This window comes from Amblyomma maculatum, chromosome 3 (genome assembly GCF_055883805.1).
Source record: "Amblyomma maculatum isolate TAMU_Amacu chromosome 3, ASM5588380v1, whole genome shotgun sequence".
NCBI lineage: Eukaryota > Metazoa > Arthropoda > Arachnida > Ixodida > Ixodidae > Amblyomma > Amblyomma maculatum.
This window is the reverse complement of record NC_139346.1, coordinates 39,423,738-39,450,123: the sequence shown is the minus strand read 5'-3', so window position 1 is coordinate 39,450,123 and position 26,386 is coordinate 39,423,738. Positions and strand designations below refer to the sequence as shown.

Here is a 26,386-nt window from a genome sequence, read left to right as displayed (position 1 = left end):
TGTTATAAGTCGGCTGGTCTCGGGGTGTATCGACGTCGTATTCCATGGTCAAAATACAAGGAGCTGTCGACATGAGCATTTCCTTTTAATGGAACGAACTAGCCATGTGGAAAACAATTAGCGGGGATTTAGTTTCAGTTAAACCCGGTAGGTTGCTTTAACAAAGCCGACGTAGCTTCTGTTTCTGGTCCTCTTCCTTGTTTTTTTTTTCTTCTTCTTCTTCTTCTTCTTCTTTCCTTTTCTTTTTCTATCACTTTTTATTCTATTTCTCTTTTTTTTTTCTTTTTTCTTTCTCTTTTCCTTTTCCTTCTTTTTTCTCTTCTTACTGCTTCTGAGGCGCGGCGTGGCTACCGACCGGGTTTACCCGACGGCTTGAAGAGGGGCCCCATCAGCGGTCGCTCTAAAGGTCAAACGTGGCTACCGGCCTGGTTTACGCGACGGGCTGAAGCCTGGCGTAGTATTGCTTACGCAAGAATAAGAATCAACATAATACTCAGTGCTATATCCCGCCAGGTGGGCTGAGCATCTGGCGATGACGATGAAGTCTGTGTGTCGCATGCCCGAGTTCTCGAACCGCTCCTGCAGGCGACGGGCCGCCGTACTGTTCTTCCTAAATAAATCTATATTAGCTATTGCTCTGGGATACAACACTGGCGGCGATGGAGTTTCACAGCAGTCCTATCCGCGTAGTAGAGCTGGCATGGTGCGCTGAGTGCATTTATCAACTTGCGCCTTCTGTGCAATTTTTCCTGTCATGCCCCTCTTTGGTACATATCTGCGGATACCTTGAGCAACAGCACATATTTGTCCAGATTATCCTGTGTCACACACTGAAGAGTACCAGTAGCTGAGGCAGCACAAGAAATTGATCACCGCGAGCCATGTGCATAATGGCACGTGCACAAGGCGGGCAAGACGAAAACACAGCCAAGAGAACCCGCCACTAAAACGCTCTACTGAGCATGCCGAGAGCGGCACCCTTAAAATGCTGTCGCCATTGTCGGTGACGTTCCAAGGGGCTTCCCTTTCCGCTTTCTCTACTGATTAGATCTGGGTAGAGAGGATAGAATAAGGACGATGTCAGCTGTGGTGGTTATTGAACGATGCTATTGGTCACTAATTCCATGGTATACGGTAAGAAGAAAGTTAGGTTCATACTCTTGAACTATCCACTTCTCATCGGCCTCTTTTTACGATGCCACATCGGAAACCTGTGAAAATCAGACTTTGCCGCCAGAAAAGTGGGATGCCGTCAAGAACGCTGAATTTCGTGTTATAGAGCCGAAGAAGATGCGGAAATCAGTTGCTTCACTTCCTTATTATGAATTGGATACTATATTTCAGAATATATTCTTCTGCAGAGGGGGTAAATAGGCAAAGCCGTTAAGTTAGGTTGCTGGGTCGTTAAATATATAAGTAATAAGGAAAAATCCTACAACTAGTTGCGACGTTCAAAATGGGCAATGCACCATTTCGAGTTAAACATGTGCGATAGTCTGCTTGCTTTTTCGGATACGCTTTAGTTATGCGTTTCGAATGACACGAACCGCATATGTGCTGCAGGTGTTTGGTGGTGATTTAAAACCCAGCTGCCTGAAATGGGTTTACACCATGGATTGGAAGAACGACGCACGTGCGAGAAATTTGGCTGTGTTGCATCTTGGGCAACCAGTTTGCAGAGTTTGTTGACGTATAGCCATGGCAAAGGCAGTGGTAATGTAGTATGACTATGGGATATGCGTGTAATACTACTGGCTTGCGAGACAAAGTGACTCTCATTTTGATTGCTTAATAGTTCTTTATTTTAGCGCGGTGCCCCTACGTTGTAGGAGTACTTTTAAAAATTAATTTGAATTCATTTGACTCGTAAGTTATGACAGTGTTGTTAGCTAAAACACACCCACACAAATAAACAAAAGCACGAATACTTTACGGATGCGTATAGAAAAATAAAGCGCATGGCGTTCTCGGGATGTTTTCGCTGGAGCAGAGGAAACAAACAATGTTGTTTTTTGACGCTCGTTCGAACTGAACGCACCATGCACGTGTTTGCTTACACTGGGTGCACATACATCAGGGTTGTTTATTCTTTAATATTTCCACAAAAGCTTCCGTAATTCGCCATCTGCCTCATATATGGCACGTGCGTGTCAGCTTGAATATTCAAGGACAGAAATAGGATGATACATTGAAACCAAACCTGTATTCATTCTGCTTTAACTCAAATACAAAATTATCAGCTTTGATACTTAGTTTCCCTCCATCCCCTCCGATTTGGAATAAAAATGATTCACCAATGATTTCTCGTGCCACCAATGAATTTTGCCATTTTTCCTGCTTTCTTTGCCTCATTAGGGAGCGATAACACTTACAACCACACTGCGTTTTACACATCGCAGCCTTTCGCATTTTGCCTTGCCTTGTGAGGATAGGGTGCAATTTTTATCGATGACGCGTTTGTGAATTTGCTGTTAATTTGCCTTTCTTGCCAATTGTTTTTTGTCTTCAGCAAACCAACTGATTGAAGAGTACAATAGTTGATTATTTTCAACTTGGCGCGAGTATCTTGCCATCTGGTTCCCGTATACTCATACTGGGGTTGCAGATGTTTTGTCCAGTTGGATGTTGCTAGCTTTTTCTGCGTAACTACCAGGAACGCTTATAGTTGTGTCGAATATATACAGGCCCAGAAACCCTAAACGTGTTTTGGAACTAACAATATGTGCATCTCGTAGGTGCTATCCCTTTGAATTAAATGAATTGTTACATCATGGGTGTTTACGTTCTGTTGATGCGCCACAGAAATCGGAACCCCCTCAGCGACCACGTTGACAATGCCACCGACACTGTCGCTTAGGACATCGTAGACCTATTTCGATGTCTACCGGCTGGCTAAAAAAAATTAGTTTTCCTCGTTTTTCTCAATATAGTTTGTACAGATTGGCAATGGCGACGCCGCTCGCATTGTCTGCGTCCAGGAAGAAAAAATAAACGCCGGTATTAAAGAACAGCCCACCTCTATGTCATTTATGCTGAACATGTGTCTGCCAATTCGCTTTTCATATAGTGCTGCAGAGTCTGACGGATCTTCTCATTTCTAATTCGTCGTTCTAGATCGAAGCCCGAAATGTGCTTGACATTGTACGATTAATTTGTCAACAAGCTGTGGCGGGGAATTGACGTCGCATGAATACGCTTTGCTGGCAGAATCAGTCGGCATGAATCCGTTGTAAAGAACAATTAGTACCAAAAGTTTCCCCATTGTAGAAGTTATTTAATCTACAAGTTCCAAGATGGTTCACATGAAGTCATCTCAAGCAAAAACGTCTTTCATCGGGACCTAATTGCCCGCAGCGGGTTTCTTTCCACTGATTTGTAGGCAACATTCCGCGTTCTTAGCTGTTGAAATGATATGACGATTCAGGCCAATCTGTAAGTGCGAACCAAAGCCGCAGGTTTCCCCTTAATTTGAAGACGGCATAATGAGGACGTGGTTCAACCGGCCATATAATGTGAAGTTGTCTCCGTCTGCGTTTTGATACATTTTCGGTTCACTAATGACGTCTTTATTTTAAAACATTGTTTTCCCTTTTTGATCATGCGTCTGCAGTGCTGTAATTTATGTCTCACCATAATATTAACGACATCTTTCATGCAAACAACAGTTATCATAAAAAACATACCTGAAGTCTACCGAAATGCACTGCCAAAAAGCCCCTTCCTCTGTCTTCGCGCTTGCTTCCTGGGTCTCAATTCGTTAAGCTGGGCTCGTTAATAATCTGCAGATAACCCTGGGGCGCACTGCATCTCCCGATGATCACCAGCTAGAAAACGTCCATACATCATCTCCGTCCTATCGTTTTGTTCTCTTTGTGTTCTTCAGGTTCTGGTTGTTACTGGTGACATCCGCCGTCCTGAAGATGTGGCACAGATTGTGAAGAAAACGGCCGAACACTTCGGTCAGATCGACATCCTGGTGAGTTGAAATCAAGTGCAAGCAGACGACCCTGTTTTTTGTCGCTTTTCAACTTTTCAGTCGGTATTTTTCTGCTTCTCGAACTAAAAGCTTCGTTTATTACAAGGTAGACCGCTTTGTGCTCTATATAACTATAGCACACTATCTGAATGTTTTGGGGGAACCGACTGGTTACTTCAAACGAAGAGGCCGAAAGTCATGCATTGAAGGACATGATGGGATACTTGTGTGGCTTGAAGAACAGCTTGATTCAAGAAATTGCGATACCTGTCTTTGTACATTGCTTAAAAAGGCTTTTTAGGCAACCACCCCGCGGTTGCGTCAGACAATATATGTCATGGTCAAATAGTCCAACGTCACATTTTGTGAGCTTTTAAAAGTTGTGGAGGCTTTGTATAAAAACAAAACCTTTGAGAGTACTGCAGAACCTGAACTGGAGGAAATGCTTAACCTGAGCGTTGCTGCCTCTGTTGCAACACATCTCACGCGCACTCGCCCAGATCGCTTATGTGTAGGGGCATTTACTCAGGTTAAACGAGGGAATGGCCCAGATAGTAATTAATGAAGACGGCGGTGTTTACTGCACAACGTCACTGTGTTGCAGTTAAAAGGCCCGTTCACAGCGACTCTAGATGTGTTGTGGTTGTGGTAGATGTTGTTATTAGCGCTGTCAGCGGTTCAGCTATCTTGGAAAAATCTTGGATGAAGCATCGGTAGTAAGAACAAAGATCCAGAAATCGCCGATGTGCCTTTTTGACTGTGGGGCGTGGAAAACTTGACACTGCGGTAGTCTTGTCGGGATCTGGGAGGACGCCCTGTGCACTAACAACATGGCCGAGAAAGCGTAGTTGCTTGAAAGCGAAGTGGCATTTCTCAGGCTTGATCGTTAATTGAGCGCCTTTGAGGGCTGGAAACACAATGTGCAACCGGTCCAGGTCTTGCTCGAAAGTAGGCGAGAAAGTAACATCATCAAAGTACAGCAAGCACGACTGCCATTTCAGACCTGATAAAACCGTGTCCATCATACGTTGGAACGTGGCCGGAGCAGCGCAAAAACCAAACGGAAGCACCTTTATCTCCTATAGGCCATCCGTCTCTCTGATCCATCTCGATGTGCCAGTATCCTTTTTGAAGTCTAATGAGGAGAAGTACTTGGCGTCGCGTAGTCGATCGAAGGCATGCACGAGCACAGTCAGCAGGGTCGTCCAGGTAGACGAAGGACAGTGTCTGCCTTGCGTCAGGTAGATTCCCTCGTTGGCCGAGGACGCAGCGAGGTTAGGCCATCGGTGTCTGATCCATCTCGACTAGCCAGTATCCGCGTTTGAAGTCTAATGAGGAGGAGTATCTGGGGTCGCGTAGTCGATCGAGAGGATCAGATAGCTGGAGAGGATCAGATAACTATAGATTTGCTGAAGGACGGGGGGGGGGGGGGGATATCGTGCTAGAAAAACTAGCCACCCTGTATACGCAGTGCCTGGTGTCATCGACGGTACCGGAACCATGGAAGAACGCAAGCATTATCCTCATTCACAAGAAAGGGGACTCTAAGGACCTTAAAAATTACAGACCAATCAGCTTACTGTCTGTTACGTATAAGGTATTTACTAAGGTAGTTACTAATAGAATCAGGACAACCTTAGACTGCAATCAAGCAAAGGATCAAGCAGGGTTTCGGAAACGCTACTCTACTATCGATCATATGCATACCATCAATCAGGTGATAGAAAAATGCTCGGAATATAACCAGCCCTTATACATAGCATTCATTGATTACGAAAAAGCATTTGACTCAGTTGAAACCTCGGCGGTGATGCAGGCATTGCGAAATCAGGGGGTAGACGAGCCGTACGTGAAAGTGCTGGAAGGTATATATAGTGGCTGCACAGCAACCATAGTTCTGCATAAAGAAAGTAACAAAATTCCCATTAAGAAAGGTGTTAGGCAAGGAGACACAATCTCCCCAGTACTATTCACAGCTTGTTTAGAGGAAGTATTCAGAGACTTGGAATGGGAGCAGTTAGGGATAAGGGTAGATGGAGAATACCTCAGTAATCTGCGATTTGCTGATGACATTGCCTTACTAAGCAACTCGGGGGATGAACTGCAAATAATGATTGATGACCTAGACAGAAAAAGTAGAAAGGTAGGCTTGAAAATCAATATGCAGAAGACTAAGGTAATGTTCAACAGCCTCGGGAAGGAACAGCAGTTTACATTAGGTAGCGAAATACTGGAAGTAGTAGGCGAATATGTCTACTTAGGACAGGTAGTAACCGCAGATCCGGACCATGAAAAGGAAATAACAAGAAGAATAAGATTGGGATGGAGCGCATTTGGCAAGCACTCGCAGATTATGACTAGCAGCTTACCGGTATCGCTCAAGAGGAAAGTATACAACAGTTGCATCTTGCCTGTACTCACCTATGGGGCTGAAACGTGGAGGCTAACCAAGAGAGTTCTACTTAAGTTGAGGACAACCCAGAGGGCTATGGAACGAAAAATGGTAGGGGTAGCATTAAGAGATAGAAAGCGTGCAGTGTGGGTCAGAGAAATAACTCAAGTTACCGACATTCTAGTGGAAATTAAGAAGAAGAAATGGACATGGGCAGGACATGTAGTGCGAAGAGAGGATAACCGATGGTCGCTGAGGGTAACAAACTGGATTCCAAGGGAAGGAAAGCCTAGCAGGGGGCGGCAGAAAGTTAGGTGGGCGGATGAGATTAAGAAGTTCGCAGGGGTCAAGTGGATGCAGCTAGCACAGAACCGGGTTAAGTGGAGAAATATGGGAGAGGCCTTCGCCCTGCAGTGGGTATAATCAGGCTGATGATGATGATGATGATGATGAGTCGATAGAAGGCATCGTCAATCCTTGGGAGCAGATAGACTCCCTTTTCGGTCAAATTATTTAGCTTTGGGTAATCGACACAGAATCTCAATGCGCAATCTTTCGTTTTGACAAGGACCACTGGCGACGCCCATGGGCTTGTTGAAGGCTGGATCACGTCGTCCGCAAGCATTTCATCCACTTGCGTTTTAATGGCTTCACGTTACGTTCCTTAGGACAAACCCGGTACGGGCACTGGTATACCGGTAACGTGGACTCATCTGTGGCGATGCGATGCTTGGCGAGAGAAGTACGACCGACCTTGCAGCCCGTAGCGAAGCAGTCTGCGAAACCTGTCAGAAGAGCCGAGAGAAGATTCCTCTGATCGGGCGTCGTGTCTGAGTAATTGCAACGGCTTGAAGAGCATGACAAGGTGCGGCCTCTTCTTGAGGGTTGGCACCGGCGGTAGATAAATGAGGCTAGGCAGTAACATCGTGAAGGAAGGCAACAACCGTGTTCTTGCCGAGGTGGTGCATCTCCTTAGCAAAATTTGTCAGGAGGACAGTAGCACAACCGTTCTGGAACTGGACGAGTCCCCGAGCAACGGCTAATTCCTTCTCGAGTAGTATCGGGAGGTGCCAATACGCGATGCCCTCGTAATCGTGAAATTATTCATGCCTCACAAGAACCAGCACACTATACCGTGCTGGCACCCTCACGTCATCGTCAACTATACGCAAAACGTTCAGTCCCAGATCCTCGTGTTCAATGCGCGCCACGGCCCGTTTCGTGGAAAAGGTCACACGCGCTTCTTTCAGGTCAATGACAGCGCCGTTGGCCTGCAGAAAGTCTAGGCCAAGAATCAAGTCTTTCGAACACTTAGGAAGTACGACGAATTCTCCGACGTACACAAAACCACGGATGCCAACTAGCGCTGTGAACTTACCTGCAGGGGCAATCAAGTGTCTTCCCGCTGTGCGAATTTTCGGGTCTGACCCAATGCGTCAAAACTTTCTTCATTTCTCGGGCGAAACCATGACTCATTATTGAATAATCGGCACCGGTGTCGAGTAACGCGTTGACATCCACTCCATCAGTAGTTGCGTACAAATCGGAGGTAGTATGTCGGATGTTGTCGCGACCTGTTCCAAGCGAAATCTCGTCGGATCGGGCTGATGACGACGGAAGATCGTCACATTTTCCGACATGAGCGACCCTGCCTCCTAAGGCCGCTGGTATTACTTTTCCCGGCGAGGGCTGGGAGAACGACGTCGGGAATAGTTGGGACTTGGCTAACTGTAACTTGTCGGGGACGTAGACTGACGCTCTTGGTAATCGGACGTGTTGGGATACTGTCGCAGAGCAAGGTTGCGATCTCAGCAGGCCGTTCGCCATACCGAGGGCAGGGATCGTCCGGCGAAAAACCCCGCATGTCGACGCGACGGTACGGGCCCGTCCGGTAGAGGTGACCTGCTTCACCGCAATGATAGCAGAGGGGCCGACGGTCCCGAGTCCGCCATATTTGATTTTTGCGCGGTCGCTGGTAGGTTGGCAGAGGGCACTGAGGCTCCATTCGGCTCCATGCGAGGCCCCCCATGCGAGGACGCTACGGCTTCATTGCTCGAGCTGCGGCATTGATACCATGGTCGAGCGTGGGAGGAGCTTTGCATAGGACGGACGCGTATGTAGGTCTCGCGTCGAAATGGATGGGAACGTCAGGCACTTGCTCAGATGCCAGACGCACCTCGTTCCGGACGATTTAAGCCAGTGGAGGAAAAGATGCGGTGTTGGATGGCATGCGGAGGGCTTTCAGCTTCTCTCGCACGACAGAACAAATGAGGTTGCGTAATGGGTCCATGTCGCTGCCGACATGCATAGCCAGTGCCTCGGACCCAATGCTGTTCACGTCATGGTTGTATTGACGGGCTCGGTATTGCAGCGTTGTCTCCATGGTGGAAGCCTCGCTGAGAAACTCCGCCACAGTGCGCGGTGGACTGCGCACCAATCCCGTGAAAAGTTCTTGCTTAACGCCCCGCATCAGGTGGCCCAGCGTCTTTCGGCATTTGCGGGTCTGCATGCTAGAAAAGGCGCGTCATGTCGTCAAAGAACATACGCACGCTCTCGCTCTGGCGCTGACTGCGCGAGTGTAGCGTAGCTTCTGGTCGCTCCTGACGGTCGGCGCTAGGAAAAGTGGCATTCAAGTCACGACAGAAGGCTTCTTAGGATGGAAAAGAAGCCTCATGGGTTTCAAACCAAGTCCGTGCACACTCTTCAAGAGCGAAGTACACGTTGTGTAGCTTACGATCATCGGTCCACCCGTTGTAACGAGCGACTCGCTCATAGGTCTCAAGCCAGTTCTCGGCGTCCTCCAACACGTCGCCAAAAAAAGACGGAGGTGTTCGCGGTTGATGACACAGGATATACGTAGGAAGCCTGCTCTCAGATGTCATTGCGGCAGCTTCTACGGCAGTCTGAGGCTGCGTCGTCCTGGTAGCAGCCGGAAGGGGTCCGAAATCAGGGGGCTCTCCACGTGGGTGGCGGCCGAGACGCTGATGTACCGGGGTACGCTCCGTAGTGACAGATTAGTTATGCAGGACTGGAATCGATACCAGGCACTGCCTCCACCTGACTTGTAACGTAACGTTAGGCAGAAGGCACTCTGGCACCGAGAAACACCGACAATCAGTCAAGTCAGCACTCGATAGAGCAGTCTCACTTTGCCGCCTTTTCTCAATCGCCGGTCAATTCTCCGTCGTCTTCTACGAATGGCATGTGTCAATATTGTAGCATTTTGTTCACTGGTGGAATATTATGTAGAACAAATAAGAGTGGTGTATGTACTAGGTAGTCTGTAGATAATTTATGGTATATGATTTTCTTCATTTCTATTGGCAGCACATCATGACATCCACACAGCACACGTACAGTTTTTGATAAACTATGCGGAATGTGTTGAATGTGGTCAGACCACTTAAGATGCTCATCAAAAATTACTCCTAGAATTTTATGCTTCTTGACGACTTCAATGTTATTGACTCCGAGGATTAGCGACAGAGGTGTGGCTGTTATACGGTTTACAGGACGAAAAAGTATTGCTTTGAATTTTTTGGTGTTCACGTGTAGGGAGTAAAGATTGGACTAAGGTAGCAACTTTTCTAATATTGCATTTCCAGTAGCCAGTACTTCATTTGAAGATCTGCTAGAAAGAAACAGGCTAGCGTCATCGGCGTAAATTATAAGTTTCGCCATGTCTGTAATTTTTGCAATGCCATTAATATATATCTATATCTATATATATATATATATATAAATATATATATATATATATATATATATATATATATATATATATATATATATATATATATATATATGTTAGGCAGAAAAGAGCCTAATATACTTCCCTGAGGATCACCACAATTAAAATCTTCAAAGAAGGAGCATAAGCCTTAATGCTAACGCACTGTTTCCGTTTATTGAGGTATGATGCAATAGGCTGTAATGCATTTTCTCTGACTCCGTATCTGCACAGCTTATCTTCTAGAAATTATGATTAATGGAGTCAAAAGCTTTACTAAAACCAATAAATATACCTAAACTTAGTAGCTTGTCTTCTATATTGTTTAAAATTCTTTTTGTTTCAGTAAAGCAGACCCGGTTGACAAGCCCGGGTGGAAACCAAACTGAGCGTCATCGATAAGGGAGTGTCTGTTAGAGAAGGGTGCTAGACGCTTAAGCAAAATGTTTTCCAGTAGCTTTATGAATATAGGAAGAATCAACACCGGGCGGTAATTGCTCATTTCATGCTTTGAAACCTTTGTGAAGAACAATAACTTTCGCCTGCTTTATGCTATTTGGAAATACACTGGATGATATTGATAGGTTGAAAATGTGCGATACCTGAGGCGCAAGAAGATCGACAACAACCTAATTGGATTAATTGTGAGACCCTCAGTGTCAGAGCTAGGACTGTTATTTGGTGCCACAAGCGTATAAAATACTTCAGATGGATCAGTAGGCTGGAAAAATAAGGAATTAGTTACAAGCATTAAAACTGAGCAAGCTGCATCTTTGTTGTAAGTAGTACTCGGATGATTGATACCTGTGTTGACTTGCCGGGACGAGGTGCCATTTAGTCGATTCAGTTAAATTCTACACGCTGCATCGATAAAGATTAAAAAAAAAAACTAGAAAAATGTTATTTCGGTATTTTTTGCTCAGGGGGTGAGCACCGTATTCCAGGCAATGATTTGCGAAATAATTTGGCGGGGTGAAGCTGCCCCACTGCCACAATTCTGGGACGTTTGTAGCGCTGACACAGGGTGCAGTTGGCGACGTACCGATTAGTAGTTGCTCGCATTTTTGGTCAATAGAACTGCTCCTGGGCGCGGTGGAGTGCTTTCGCCGTTTCATGTTGCACGGAACTTGGCTGGTCATGCATTGCCTGTAACATAGGACTGTATACGGTCTACGAAACAACCAGCAGGAAGCGGGGGCTCCTAGGTTTGCTTCCAGAGTAAGCAATCACGCACATAACATTGGTGTGCACCTGATCGAACTTGAGCGGCTGCGAAGAGAGGCTCCAAAGTGGGATCGTTTTGCTGTTCTTCAATGAACGTGGTTTGGTTTGGTTTGTGGGGTTTAACGTCCCAAAGCGACCCAGGCTATGATCTGTCTGATAGCCGCGACACTGTAGAGCTTCTTTCCTGCATGCATTTTTCCCCGTTGGTGTTACGACGGCGTCATAAACAGGCGTTCGTGATTCTCCAGCGCATTAGGAGCACCTTGAATGTGGGGATGCCCGGAAAAGCCGGTGATGCAGACAGGATGCAATTCTCGAAATAATCGGCGTCTGACGCCATCGTAGGAAGGGGCAGGCGGGAACGACAGTCTGTGTTAGCGGCATTACTACCAGTTTTGTATTTAACTGTGAAGTCATACTCTTGCAACCGCAGGGTCCAGCGTGCAAGGTAGCCGCACAAGTGCCTGAGATTAACTAACCAGCAGAGGAGAGGGTGTCCCATTGGGAGCCCCAGTACGAGGCGCTCTTTATTATCCTCATCTTTACTATCCTCTATTTCTGGGCGTCATAATAGGGCCTTTTTAAGAATAAGGAAATAAACAGGCTATTTATAGGCACTAACATTCAATACAGGTATTTATAGGTACTGTCGTGACGCTAGGGCTATCTCGACCCTTCCTTCACTTGGCAGCGTGCGGAGACTTCGGTTGAAGGAAGGATTGAAGCTTCGAAATGGGTAAAACGAAAATAATTAGGTTTAATTGTTCTTCAAGAAAACGTATTTACATGACGGGAAATGGTAAGAACCGCAAGACGGCAAGGATTATTAGTTCATGGAGAGAAGCGTCTGGATGAGCCGTTTACCCAGGGCTCAAAGCGCCAATTCGTGCTCTGCATCGCCCTTAAATCCTCTTATGTCCAGCCCCTCTTTGAGTACACCGACCAATAAATTCCAAGGAACATCCCTCAGATATCGGTAACCAATGGAACACATCACTGAATTGATGGTCTCATGCACTGACTGGTCAAATATTGTTTCAGTGGGCGTGGTGACCTGTGCAGAGCGCGGGAACGGCGAGGAAGTAACAAATTCAGCTTTTTCTGTAAAGATCCGCCATGATGGTGAAAGTGTGTTTTTGTCTCAGCAGCACACGTATACGAGTGGTGCCACGAAGACTGCTCCCAGCATCGTCGGGCTTTGAACTCTTTCCTGCAGCCACTGGTGGTGGCCTCTAATTGCCCTAATCCCCAGGCTCTTTTCTTCTCCCGACCGTCTGCGGACCGGTCACACCGATCGTCCCTAGCCGAAAATGGGCGCCCCTCGACGTGAAGGTTCAACAGTCGAACGAAGCGTGGGAAAACATCTCTGGCCATTTCTCACGGGACGCCGGTTCTTTCTATTTTTTTGCGATATCAATACTGCGCCAGGTTTTGGCTCGTCGCGTCCTCCCGAGAAGGGCCACATTTGACCTTGAACAGCCGAGAAGAAGAACAACAACGCTCGGTCACCGGCAGCTAATGCTTTCGCTCCACATTCAGTTCAGTAGTATTGAACCCGTCTCATTTATATGTGGGCTTGTAGCTTACGCTCTAACGTCATGCTCTTAAAGGGCCATTGTCCAGGGAAGGACCTTTTAAGCGAAGGGGCCCAGTGCTTTGATCAGGTACCGGAGATAGTCTGAACAAAATGCTACAGTGACACGGGCGCCACAAAGCAACGAAAATACAAATCAAAGCTCCCTCATGCTCACCTTCGGGAAGCCAGCTTCTCCGTTCCCAGCGCTGGCCCGTCGAGCCGAAGCTATGACGTATTTGTCGAGAACGACGTCCATTGGTCTGTCTCGCTGTTTGAGGTTGAAGGATGGGTGTCTACCGCTAGCTGCACGCTTTTCTCTCGCCGCAGCCGGACTGACTCCAGCGGCGCGCGCTCCCTCGCCCGCTTTTTTTTTTTTTTTTTTTTTGCGCACGCAGAGTGCCACGCCCCACCTCCCGCAAACGCGGAGGAGGAAGGAGAATTCGTCTTGCGGAGGCTAGACGACTGAGCAGGAGAGGGAAAAACCTTTGCGAGGGAACAGAAGGAGGGAAACACGACAGAATCGGGTGATTGCGGTGGCTGTAACTGCGGCATTAGTTACTCTTTTCAAAAACATTTTGCGGCCTTGCGTTCTGGGGGCGAAGTCTCACAGTCACCGGGGAAGAAAATATTGTCGACCGGAGGGTGGACAGTGGGCCTTTAAAAGTTGAGCTGAAGTGTCCCCAATAATTTAACACCTTACACTGATAAGGCGTGATAGGGGATGATGTAGGAGGCAAAAGAAGCTTCCGCCATTGTTATCGCAATTGAACTAGGGTTTTCACCTTGTTAGACGAAACGTCGCCGACTTGGCAGTTGTACGGTCACAATAGCCTCCTCCTTCGCCAGAAGAGTCATAGAGGGCAGCAGTCGCAGCTGCTGCATAAAAAGACGACTTTGTGGCCTGCACATTAACAATCAAAGCTCGCTGTCGCCTTTTGCGTTGTCCTGATTGTCGTAGGCCAGACTGCTTGAGGTGTCTCTGAAATTCAGCTACATGTCCAAGCAAGCACTCAGCTCCCGTATGAAGAGGCCAGGTCAAAAGAGGAACTGCCATCATTTTCCAAGAAAACCCCACACTCAAGACGCTTAGGACCTACGTATGCCTACAAAATCAAGCGCGATACTCTACATAGTCACACCCACACACCTGCGCACAAAATAGACTGGGTAGCAATTTTGATATATGGTGAGGAGCACCTCAGACCGCTCAGAAACAACGGCTAAGTGCATCCGCATTCCTATTTATCTTGCCGTTCTTGTACTTTATGTCAAAATTATACTGCCGCAGAATGAAGCTCCACCACAGAAGGCGACTGTTCTTTGATGTCGCAGTTTGAAGGCAGGCCAGGGAACAATGGTCCGTCTGTACGGGGAATTTTAGCCCCTCCAAGATAGCATTGTAATTTCTGGATTGCCCATACAATGCAAACGCACTCTTTCTCTGACGTGCAAGAAGCCATCTCTCTAGAACTGAGTTTGCTGCTCAGGTAGAGCACGGGATGCTCATTACTGTCGTTGTCCCTCTGGGAGAGAGCAACACCTACCCCTCGATCACTTGCATCACACTGGACCGTGAATTCTCGGTCGTAATCTGGAGCTCGCAATACCGGACGACAAATCAGCACAGCATTCAGATTTAAGAAGTAGCCGTTCTTTTGTTCATCCCAGACTAAATTTGTCGGCTCTGTCCTGCTTAGAGCATCGGTTAGGGGGCGTGCCAAAGCTGAATAGTTAGGCATATAATGATTGTAATATTCCTTTGGCTCCAAGAATTTCCGAATGTCTTTCGTAGTTCTCGGCCGTGGGTAGTCTGCTACCGCGGAAATCTTAACCTCTTGGAATTCCTGAAACCCCGACCTACATGGTGACCCAAGCAGTCCCCAGTGCTTGGGGACTGCTTGGGGATCATAAATAATGTGCTGTGAAACTTCAAAAGAGTTTCCGCATTTCACTTGTATCAGAAAAAGCTGCCTCCACAGTGCGAAATGGAACCAGCCCGTTTGTGCAGTTTGGCGGTACGCCACCGCTGCTATACACGTGAATGCTGATACGAAAAGGAAACCAAGCATGCATTTTCGATGTTTTAGTGACTAGTGGAGTGCACTATTAGTATACGCGACGCGAAAATCACCGCATGAATTCCCCTGAGCTTCTCCTACGTGCACGTACAGAAGAAAAATGCACGACTCTGACCTGCAATTAGCCGGTGTCAGTTGAGAATATTTTAAGTTGCCTGTTAAAGCGATTGCTGACCTCAATATTTTTGGACCAAGAAATTCTCTCTTCAGAATTCTCGAGTCTGGCCAATTATGTATCTGCATATTGTCAGAAACGTTATCGGCAATTCTTCTGACTTCCATACTACCACGTTTTGCGGCACTGAAATCTACAGTGGGTGGAAATTGATCGCGTGATCGTCGACGGAAATTAGCTGACTAATTGCGATGGCATGCCACACCTTGCATGTCTATGCAAATGCTTCTTCGAAAAGTGGTCTCATCTGTATAAAAACAGAGGACCCAGAACGCCATTAGCAGCTCTGTTGCTTCATTTCCTGATATGAACCTCAAGACGTTCAAGCCCGACGACACCTTAGTGATGAGGAAGCTCGACAGGTGAGCCGGAGAACAAACGCTTGGCACCAGCTGCGGCTCCCGCGAAGCAATGCAAAAGGTATCCGTGTGGAGTAATGAATCCCAAGTGGCCTAATTTTGATCCCTTCATTGCGGCGTTCATTAATTCCCTCGTGTGGCTTAACACCAAAATTTATAATTTTTTTTATTCAACAGCACCTGCCTGGCTCATGCGTCGGCAGACTCTCGTTTCCAGGAGGCTTTCTTGAACTTGTCTATTTAGTCAGATATCTCGGACACTCGGGAAAAATACTGGGCACAGTATTAGCCGAGAGCACCGTTTTCTCCTTGGACGCATTTATGAGTACTGTGCCGTTGAACTTAGCATAGACTGTTTTTGACATCATATGCTTGGGGAACTGCTTCGCGCAGATGTGGTCACTGGTGGACCCTATCTTCTCTGGGGATAGCCCGGCGCCCCAGTCCAAGGCGAGCAGGGACCGACGGAGCTTTAAAAAGTGCCACTTGATCCGGTCAACTCGGGTGGCACGACGCTACCAAAGCTACGAGGTCCCTCGCATTATTGCGGTTTCTTCGGTATCTGAACCTAGCTGAACTTGTAATGTGTGCGACAGTAAAAGCCAGCACAGCACAGCCACCAAATACATAGGCCGGGCGTCGGCCCACGCCACCACGTGAGCTTGCACAACAATCACTATGGCTTGTCCTAAGCACGCGACGCAAAAAGCTAGTTGTAACAGACATTTTTCGTCCATGGTACCTGCCATAATGTGGAAACTCACAAGCTAAAGCACACACCTTGTGATGCACTCTGGCAGCGCAAAGCACCGATAAACACAGCTCAAAACAGTAGCGAAAACCAGCCACGCCGCTTAGATGCGTGCGCTGCTTCCCAAACGAGTGGACACTGTGACGAAGCCCCCTCCCCCCCCATGCCACTGCGTTCAGCGTATGTACTAGAGGGCTAACACAGTCTGTCCGAGTTCTCCACCGCGGCGGGCGGTTAGTGGCAACGCCTAAATATGGCTGGAGTCACTTTTCTCATCGCCTCGCTCGGTCTAAACGCAGAAGGTGCACATGACTTTCTTTTCTTGGCCGCTGCGTCAGTGCTGTCGCATATTATAAAAGGTGGGCAATTTTGAAACGCTACTGATGAGTTATTCATATCTACCATTATCGAGCACGAAGGCTCTCGCACTCTTTACATCTTAACGAATAGAAAAATAAATGACTTGTTTTATTCAGTGTTCCAAAATAAATTGCTCGGAAAGTTCGTCCAGCGGAGCCATGACAGTTAAGTTCGTATGGGAGATGTATAAAGATGTATAAATGCATGCAGTAAGAGTTGGCCGATTTACAGTTCATGCCTCGTTTCTACACAATAATATACGTCGTGAGAAAAAAAAATGTTCAAATGCTGCAACGGGGGGCGAGCGAGCGGGACAAGGGCAATCATATTAAGCTCGTTTTGGTAACAGCAGAAACCCAGTTATGATAAAATTTGCAGTTACTTTCGGAAAGTTATCGAAACAGCTTTTAAAGAGAATCATTGGCATGCTGAAAAGAAGTGTAACATGAATAACTAGTATTGATATACACCCACTAAGAACATAAAGCACCAAGGAAATTCGCAGGAAAACAAATTTGATAGAAATAATGACACCTGCTAGCGATGGGGGCATATGGGCAAGGCTAGTAAAATGCTGAGCCAGGCAGCGCTTCATATCATTATTTTACCGATCACTCACTCCAAGATATTTTACCGACATCACGGAGGTTATGCTCAAACATATCTACGGTTCTTATATATCACTTCATATATAGTACATGTTTCGTAGCAGCTAAAAACCTGGATTCGCATGAGTAAAACAACAATCCACGCGCAAGCCCCTAGCGACCTAGTGTGCATTCCTGCATTCCTGCATAAGATCAAACTCTTTGCTGACGACTGCATAATATACAGAGAAATAAGAAGCCAGGAAGATCATGTCATTCTTAACAGGTCATTAGAAAAAATCGCTGAATGGTGCAATAACTGGCAGATGTCAATCAACACAAAGAAATCCGTAGCAAAGGCAGTAACCAGGAAAAAACAGCCTTCTAATTTCGAGTGTAAAATGAATGACATTCCACTTACTTTTGCTAACAAACACAAATATTTAGGTGTCACACTGACTTCAGACTTTAGATGGAACGAACACATTAGCAACATCACTGCTACAGCATGCGCAAGTTATTATTTCTTAGAAGATGTATTCGCCTAGCTCCTGCACAAACAAAACTTTTAGCTTATAAGACTTTTATTAGACCAGTACTAGAATATGCTAACACCGTTTGGTTTCCCCAGTCTCTTACTAACATTTCGAGGCTTGAAAGAATACAGCGTAAAGCACTAAGGTTCATTCATAACAAATACAAGCGAACAGATTCACCAACCGAACTAGCCGTAATATCCGGGCTCGAAGCGCTATCAGCAAGAGCAAAGTTGGCGCGATTAAAATTTTTATATCAGCTACTACATAACGCCTTTAACATCGACTTATCACAGTATGTTTCATTATCACATAAGCGAGAGTTAAGAAACCATCACGCGTTCACGCTAACCGAATTTTCATGTCACAGTGATGCATTTAAACATTCTTTCTTCCCGTTGGCAACAAGCGAATGGAATTGCCTGCATTCATCTGTTACTAACGCTGATTCATTTTCAAGTTGTTGTTCCATACTACAGGCCACGGTGTAAGCTGACATTATTCGGTTACAAATTTCGCTTTCTTTTTTCGTTCGCTTGTTTAACGCAGTCGACAGCCTGTTATCCCATTGTTTCGTTTTTGAACTTGTATGTGTTCTTTATATGTGAGCTGTTTGTGCGAATTTGATAACATATTTTCAGTTTTTTGTGCTTTAAGAATTGCCTAATACTGTATTTTTGTAGAGCTGCTTTAATTCTTGTCATCATCATTTTGTCGATATTATGAATGTAATGCCCTCCTGCTATGGTCTCAACTAGAGACTGGCAGTATTGCAAATAAATAAATAAATAAATAAATAAATAAATAAATAAATAAATAAATAAATAAAAATAAATAAATAACATACAAGAGCCTGGCTGCGCTGAGTGGGAACCAAGTCAATTCATGAGCGGATCATCCCTCTTCCTATGTTTAAGGTACATGGTAATTGTGTCTGAGGGCTGTGAACTTGCTGTGCTAAGCGCTTGGCTTCAGCAACATTTTCTTTCAGGTCAGCAATGCCGGGATGACGACAGTCGGACCTATCGGGAATATTCCGCTTGAAGAATTCGATGATGTTATGAACACAAACTTGCGGTCTGCCTTCAACATAACACAGGAGGTCCTACCACACCTAAAGAAAACGAAAGGTCAGGACATAAATTTTTATCATTCTATGTATACCTGTTCCATGTGAGACAAAGTACCTTCGTGTTAAAAAGTATACCTGCGTAAACTCAGAAGAAAAAATGGGGAATTAGAAGTAGGAAGGGGAGGGGGGGTCGAATTCATGTCCCGCTGCTAATAATCATTGCAGCGTACCACGTGCCCTTTGCAAACCAGGTCAACACTACATTAGCAGGTTTACAAAAGCAGCAAAAGCTACGCTTAATTAATGCCGTCAAATTTCAGATAGTGATAGCAAGGAAATAAATATAGAGGTGTCAAAGCCGTAGCGCATTTGGCGATGGACGTCTAATGGAAATCTTAACGATTGAAATGCTTGCAGTTTGTTTATATTCGTTACGTTACCGCGAATTCTGACAAGGCGGTACCTTTTACCTGGCGATGGCGTCTCCAAGCCTGGAAAGGCTCACTTCTCTAGGTAAAGTGGCTTGCTGGGCGAGTTGGCTGGGCATTATGTTTAAACAGCGCTTTCTATCTGTCCGTGTTTCTATCGCTGCTTTAACATAATTCTCTAGGTAGTTCACCTACAGAGTTACTGAAAATTTGCGCACAATAACACTACACGCTGCATCAACTATTGAAAAACAATTACGCATTTAAATAGCTTCCCCTAAAGACCGTGCTTATGGCGAAAGCACGTCAAGTGGAACAGGGTATATAGTTATTTTAAAAATTCTATTGTAGGTGCTTACAGTAGTAAGCATGCGCTTGACCTGTTACATGATAACAGTCGCCATTCCAATCTAGAAAAAAAGTATTTCACGCCGTTATTATTTTTGCAGGAAGCATTGTCTACGTCTCCAGCGTGTCCACCAAGCAGCCAGTAAGTAAAGAAGACACGCATACTGATTTTGTGTTTCCAAGCAGGGTTCATGGTATTAAACTTATTTCAAGATCGGAATTAATATGCCAACTGCTTAAAACTGTTCTATACGGAAGGTTCTTTTTCAAAACCCGAGTGATATATGTGTGCGGAATATGAATGAAATTTACACCCGTATTTTTAAAGTCATAGAGGGTGTTTGTAGTAAATAGGTATATAATAAAGCATATAATAAACATTTTACCTAGAATACCTCAGTAAGCTGCAATTTGCTGATGACATTGTCTTGCTAAGCAACTCGGGGGATGAACTGCAAATAATCATTGATGACGTAGACAGAATAAGTAGAAAAGTAGGCTTGAAAATCAATATGCAGAAGACTAAGGTAATCTTCAACAGCCCCGGGAAGGAACAGCAGTTTACATTAGCTAGCGAAGTACTGGAAGTAGTAGGCGAATATGTCTACTTAGGACAGGTAGTAACCGCAGATCCGGACCACGAAAAGGAAATAACAAGAAGAATACGATTGGGATGGAGCGCATTTGGCAAGCACTCGCAGTTTACGACTAGCAGCTTACCGGTATCGCTCAAGAGGAAATTGTACAACAGTTGCATCTTACCTGTACTCACCTATGGGGCTGAAACGTGGAGGCTAACCAAGAGGGTTTTTAAGTTGAGGACAACGCAGAGGGCTATGGAACGAAAAGTGGTAGGGGTAACAATAAGAGATAGGAAGCGTGCAGAGTGGGTCAGACAAATAACTCAAATTACTAACATTCTAGTGGAAATCAAGAAGAAATGGGCATGGGCAGGACATGTAGTGCGAAGAGAGGATAACCGATGGTCGCTTAGTTTAATAAACTGGACTCCAAGGGAAGGAAAGCGTAGCAGGGGGCGGCAGAAAGTTAGTTGGGAGGATGTGGTTAAGAAGTTCGCAGGGGTCAAGAGGATGCAGCTAGCACAGAACCAGGTTAATTAGAGAAATATGGGAGAGGCCTTCGCCCTGCAGTGGCTATAGTCAGGCTGATGATGATGATGATGATTGTAGTCATCTATCTGGCCGAAAGGACACCTTCCAAGCAACAAAGTAAGCAGATTATGCGAGATATTCATAAGTAACAGAGTGTCTAAGTGACTGCCTAATGCGGGGCTATTGAGCGCGAAATAGAGGAGCTATAAGACTAGCATAGTCGCTGATAGGCTGCGCCGAACGGACGTTGAAATACTTATTGCAATCAGCAATGATGGAACGATTTATCGCTCTCGCCGCCGGTGTCGGGACTCAGAAGAAATATGTGCAGGAGTCAGAAGAATGTGTAAAAGCCTTGATAAGGTTTTACATACGAGATGGGCTACCATTAGAGTTCTTTTGCACCATAGCGCACCACTCTCAGACAAGGTTAAACACAGGACTTACTATTGGTATGCAATGAGTTACTTCTGCTGGATGATTAGCAAAATAGAACACTAGGGATACTATGTACAACTTACAGTACCACAGATAATCTACTGGCCCAAAGCAAATAGCCGCAGGTAGCTATCGATGACTGGCCTGATATGTCACTTAGAGAAAACGTAGTTTGTGTCACACTTTACACTTGCCTCCCCTCCGATTCCGGTTTCACAAGATGGCCTTAAGTGGAGGGTGGGTAGCAGGGTAGATGTCTGTAGGCTGGACATACTGCGACAGTTCCTGAGCCGACAACATTATGCACATGCATATTTTAGGACCCTAAATTTAGGGCCCCCACTCCACCGAAAAAGCGATGTCTGTTAGCCACTCAGCCAGGCATTCAATCTTTGTAGCTCTACGGCTGCTCAGTGGAACGTGCGCCTCCATTGAGCAGCCGTGGCAGTTCTTTGAAGCGTATTGATCGGAAGGCTTCAGTTTCTGGCCGTACAGTGTCAGCGTCATGTGGCGGCCATCGATACCCCTTCCATCTCATTTAGACCTCTGCTCAGTCGATGGCACGAACGCCAGTGCCCATACATTGCAACCAACGAAGGCAAATAGGCTGTACACCTTTTTTTTCGGATAACCTTTTGCTATCTGACAGGGCACGTGTACGGAACGACGACACGGACGAAAAAGTGAAACTATAGGCGCTGTATTAACCATGAGTATAAAAGCCCGTGATGCTTCATAGACTGACTATAACTGTCTTTCAATGAGTTCATCTTTAGGCGGGCATTTGATGCTGTCGGAGCCTTGATGCCATAACTGAAACTTTTCCGAATTATGCCATTTCGCATCGTCTGGTTTTAGCCCAAATTCACTAACACATTTCGCTTCATTCACTTTTATGTTTCCCAAAGTACCAGTCGGTTCCACTGTCAGGCATCAGCAAAGCCGGTGTGGATCAACTCACCCGAGCAGCCGCACTTGGTAAGTTTCTTTACGCAGCTGAGTGTGTCTCTCTTGCTAAACGTTACGACGATTTGTGTTGCTTGAATACCAGGATAGGGAGCCGGGAAATATTTCCCCATTGTTCTGAAAATATTAATGCATCCCATGACTTCACAGCAAGCTCCTATGAACTTGCGTAAAGCAAATTCTCTCACTGTATGACTGGCTATGAAACGTAAGTGCATATTGGAACTATTTGTAAAGATTTTCCCTGTTCACTTCTTCATTTCCACTCAACTATCTCTTTTTCTAATGGGAAGTTAAAATGTCACGTTTAGAAATTGGCGATAATTTTGACTTTGAAAGTGTAAATAGTGTAGGTTGAGCTTAACAATTAGCTCCATCATTTAGGCATGACGTATCCGCCGGATAAACTAGTGACAATCTGAAGGCTTTTCTCAGAGTAACACAAAGTGCGCAAAAACTACACTGCTGTATCCCTTTTAAGAATGTTCCCTTTTTCCGTTGCCTCACCCAAATATTGTCATGCGTTGCGCGATGCCACCAAGCATACAAAGTACAGATCTTGCGGGGTGCTGAACATCGTCAGGTACATAAAATCACATTTTTTTTCAGGATTCTTGAGTTTCTTGAATGAGGCAAATGCAAATAAACCCGAAACTTCTTCAATGGTTCACGGTCCTTTTTTTCAGTGCTGTTGTGCTCTTACTCTGAGAAATGTTTAAAGGGAATGCAGTACTTCCTGACGGAAATAGGGAAAGTGCAAGATAACTGGGAAATCATGACATTTGACCTTCCCAAAATAAAAACCACCGGAGGAAATTGGACATCATGACGTAGTTGTGGAAAGCGCGCACGAAACCTCATAGCTATCGTCGTTTTTTAAGGCGAATACCTTTCTTGGCTTATTGTGCCGTGTACGGTCCAGCGCACTGCAAGTTTGAAAAAAATATCTGTTGTCTCAACCAGGAACCGGACAACAGTCCCTACGAACTCTAGCCGATGTGCAAACTATTGCTCCACGCTGGGCCTTTTTTCTGTATATTATATAAAAAGCGTCCGAAGAACAGTATTAAAAAGCTCATTCCTGCAATCACTGGACTGTATAATGCATGTCCTCTAAATCTTAGGGATTTCCCGTCATAACAAATGTCAAAAGTATGGGGGGCACACACAAACATCGAGATGCGCTAGCAAACCAGGCGGCTCTTCTAGAGGGCATCTCTCCGCATCAAAGCGCACTGCTCTCGGAATAAAGATTGCCATGATAGTGGCGGTTCAGCATGATGGTGAATCATTCAGAATTTGCATACGCTAAATAGCCCCATCAACGTAAAAAAAATATGAGGCACATCAGAGTTCTTCCTAAAGGCAAAAACGAATACTATATTACGTGATTTCGACATCCTTCTTTATCATCCGCTGTAATATGTACCAGAAAACCACAGCATCAAGACATTGAAAAAAGCAGTGTCAATGGTCAAGCAGTGGCAGTGTCAACTCTCCTCCCATATGACTCTCTTCCCATTCCACTGAATAAATGCTTTGGTCCTAATTGAATACAAAATTAGTGCTTCTGACATATGTTTTGTGGGTTTTTTTTTTTTGCAGTCATTCTAATATGTATTGTTTAAAATAAAGAAAGCATGCTTTATAATAAAACGGAGCAAAACAAGGGCGTTGGTGGGGAGAACATACGTTGATCTGGAAAAACATTCAAAAATGTAAAATGCGGCGGATAATTATGCAATTTTCAGGTTTGTTAGATTGAGTTTGAAAGCACCAACCTCAAACTGCATACGGAGTTCTGACAAGAAGTCGAGAAGGGTGACCCGTAAAACATGCCTTTGAATATTGCGCCTATCTGTGATATACCGTTATTATTTATACAGCTATTTAGAGCTATGACGAGACGAGAAAAATGTTCACTATAGATGGCTTGGCAGGTTTTCAGGATATAATATTTTGCCTTTTCCACTGTTTCCTAAAACTGGAGTTCTCGGATACAAAAAACATGGTCATTCATTGGAAGTCATTACAATGTGGGTTTTGGCATCAGAAGTTGGGCTAACCTCCCTTCAGATTTTTTGTTTTCTCGCTATGTTTACGGAGTTATTTGCTATGAACCTACACAAACTAGCCGAAATGTCTGTCCTGCTATCCTCTCCGTGCTGTAGTATTATCATCAGGGCCTGAAGAACTCATTGAATTTGCTCAGATACACCTTTCTTCAACATGGTTTATGAGTTGTGGTAGAGAAATAGTGAGCGGAGCACATTGAGCTATATTGACTACTTTTCTTACTAAGGTATATTAGGCATGCTACACTTTCAACCGGAAGTGATTGCGAGCTATGAGAAATTCACTATGGCTTTGAAACGCAGGGTCTTGTAACGTCATAAGCTCTCATAACTTCAAAAAATTGCGAAAAAGAACCCCCATGTCTAACATTCGACGCCGTCTATTTCTGTTTCAGAATTTGCCCAGTACGGTATCCGGGCGAACTCTGTCAAGTGAGTGAGCTCAAACGATTCTTGTACACATTTCTAACACTTTTCAGAATAACATTGTGCATAATGTAACAGCATGCAAATGCGTAAGCGTGCCGCATTGTGTGAGTTCGAATATTACGCTAACCACACTGGTGGCGAAGAGCCAGAAATCATGCTCTTGACAGCAGTTTTGCGTTCAGAATATATTATTATGGAGTGAACGCTGGCGACGAGAGCACAGCGCAAATATTTTAAAGTCATTAAAGATGATTGGTTAATTGTAGGAAATTAGTCATTGATTTGTAGCACGAAGTTTCACTGGACAAGTTGGGGAGTGAAATTTAAACTGCATGGAGGCAGATGGCTACGATAAGCAGAAGTGTGAGCACTTTCTCAATGCTGGTGTTGTATGCCTATTGCAAAGCATGCAGCACGTTGAAAGATAAGAAAAAATATTTTGTGTTTAGCGAAATACTGAGAGGCAAATACATTCCCCACACAAATAGTTATTGCGGCCAAATCGTAGCCCCGGAGGACATCCAACACATAGGCGGTTTCATAAAAAATTATAAAACAGCCTAGGAGCGCGTTTTAAAATTATAACAGCAGAGGGCACCTGCCACAGACAATAGACTCAGCGTTAAATTCTAAATATTGCTTTATGATGCTCAGCACCTCAGCGGTATTTTGCCTCTGTTATAGAAAAAAGGGGCAAACGTCTCTCTTTCCAAGGTCAACCCAGGCTTGTTATTGCTAATTTCAAGTGGTGCGGAATTTCTTCAATGCTCAGGCATTCATTGCACAGTGGCGGAAGCTTTAGGCTGCCTCGGAAGTGTGCAGTATTAGTGCAAATGTTAGTGCTGCAGATCGAATTTCTCTATTTTAAATGCATTTCTCCTATTCTCTTGTAGACTAACTACTCACTCCCTTCCCCAGTGCAGGGTAGCAAACTGGTTTCTATCGATTAACCTCCCTGCCTTTCCTACGTTTTGTCCTCCTCCTCCTTTCATCGCAGTTGACGCATACACGTGTGTATATGAACTTGACTAAGCACAATTCGAGGCTGCAAAAAGAAAATATGTTTTAACCGATGATTTTAGCACGTTCAAGGCGTGAGTCTCCTTAACAGTAGTTTTGTTTTTTTGTAGCCCTGGCGCAATTGATACCAAAATGGTCTTTCGAGAAGAAATGGGACCGGAGGTGCAATACATGGTACGCGTTGGAAATATTGTTTTTCTTTTTGTAGGCATGTCGTCTTTGCTTAAGCTGTGTTTTACTGAATGACAATTTATAACTTTTCTGATCAAAACCGATTTAAAACGCTGCTGTTGCTGCTCACAGCAACTGGGTACCAACAGTATCTGCGTGCCTGGATGTTGACAAAGGTAACAGCCAAAAAGCTAACGAGGGTACGTACGGATATTACCCCGAGCTTAAAGGCTATGATCTCGACATACACATATCGAAGTGGTGTCGGTATTCAGCGTTGTTTTATTTCTTATGGTCTGACCTCATCTGGCACAAAAACAAATTCGATGAAATCTTACCATTGCAGTATATAACATGCGGCTAACTATAACATGTTAACGGTTTTGAATAAAGAAGAAAAAAACAATCTGGAAAGGAAAGATACCTTCCAGTTTATTTTGAGGGCATAATTTTATAGATATAATGGAGCACCCTGCTTTTTCTATTGGGTTATTTGTTTTCATTTAATGTAGGGCTATGGTTCACTAAATCAGTCATTCGCATTCTGGTAGCTTTTGTTGTAAGGTGTCAGGATTCTGGAGTT

General features: G+C 45.0%; 1 protein-coding gene across 1 annotated transcript in view; it reads left to right on the top strand.

Moving 5' to 3' along the window:
• Nucleotides 1–26,386, top strand: part of LOC146194601 (uncharacterized) — a 159,597-nt gene that overhangs the window by 132,041 nt on the left and 1,170 nt on the right. Inside the window, exons 4-9 of the mRNA XM_084596595.1 lie at nucleotides 3,884–3,976; nucleotides 18,736–18,874; nucleotides 19,694–19,734; nucleotides 22,051–22,120; nucleotides 24,579–24,615; nucleotides 25,743–25,806. Coding sequence (XP_084452721.1) covers nucleotides 3,884–3,976; nucleotides 18,736–18,874; nucleotides 19,694–19,734; nucleotides 22,051–22,120; nucleotides 24,579–24,615; nucleotides 25,743–25,806 — 444 coding nt within the window. The remainder of the gene's footprint in view (nucleotides 1–3,883; nucleotides 3,977–18,735; nucleotides 18,875–19,693; nucleotides 19,735–22,050; nucleotides 22,121–24,578; nucleotides 24,616–25,742; nucleotides 25,807–26,386) is intronic.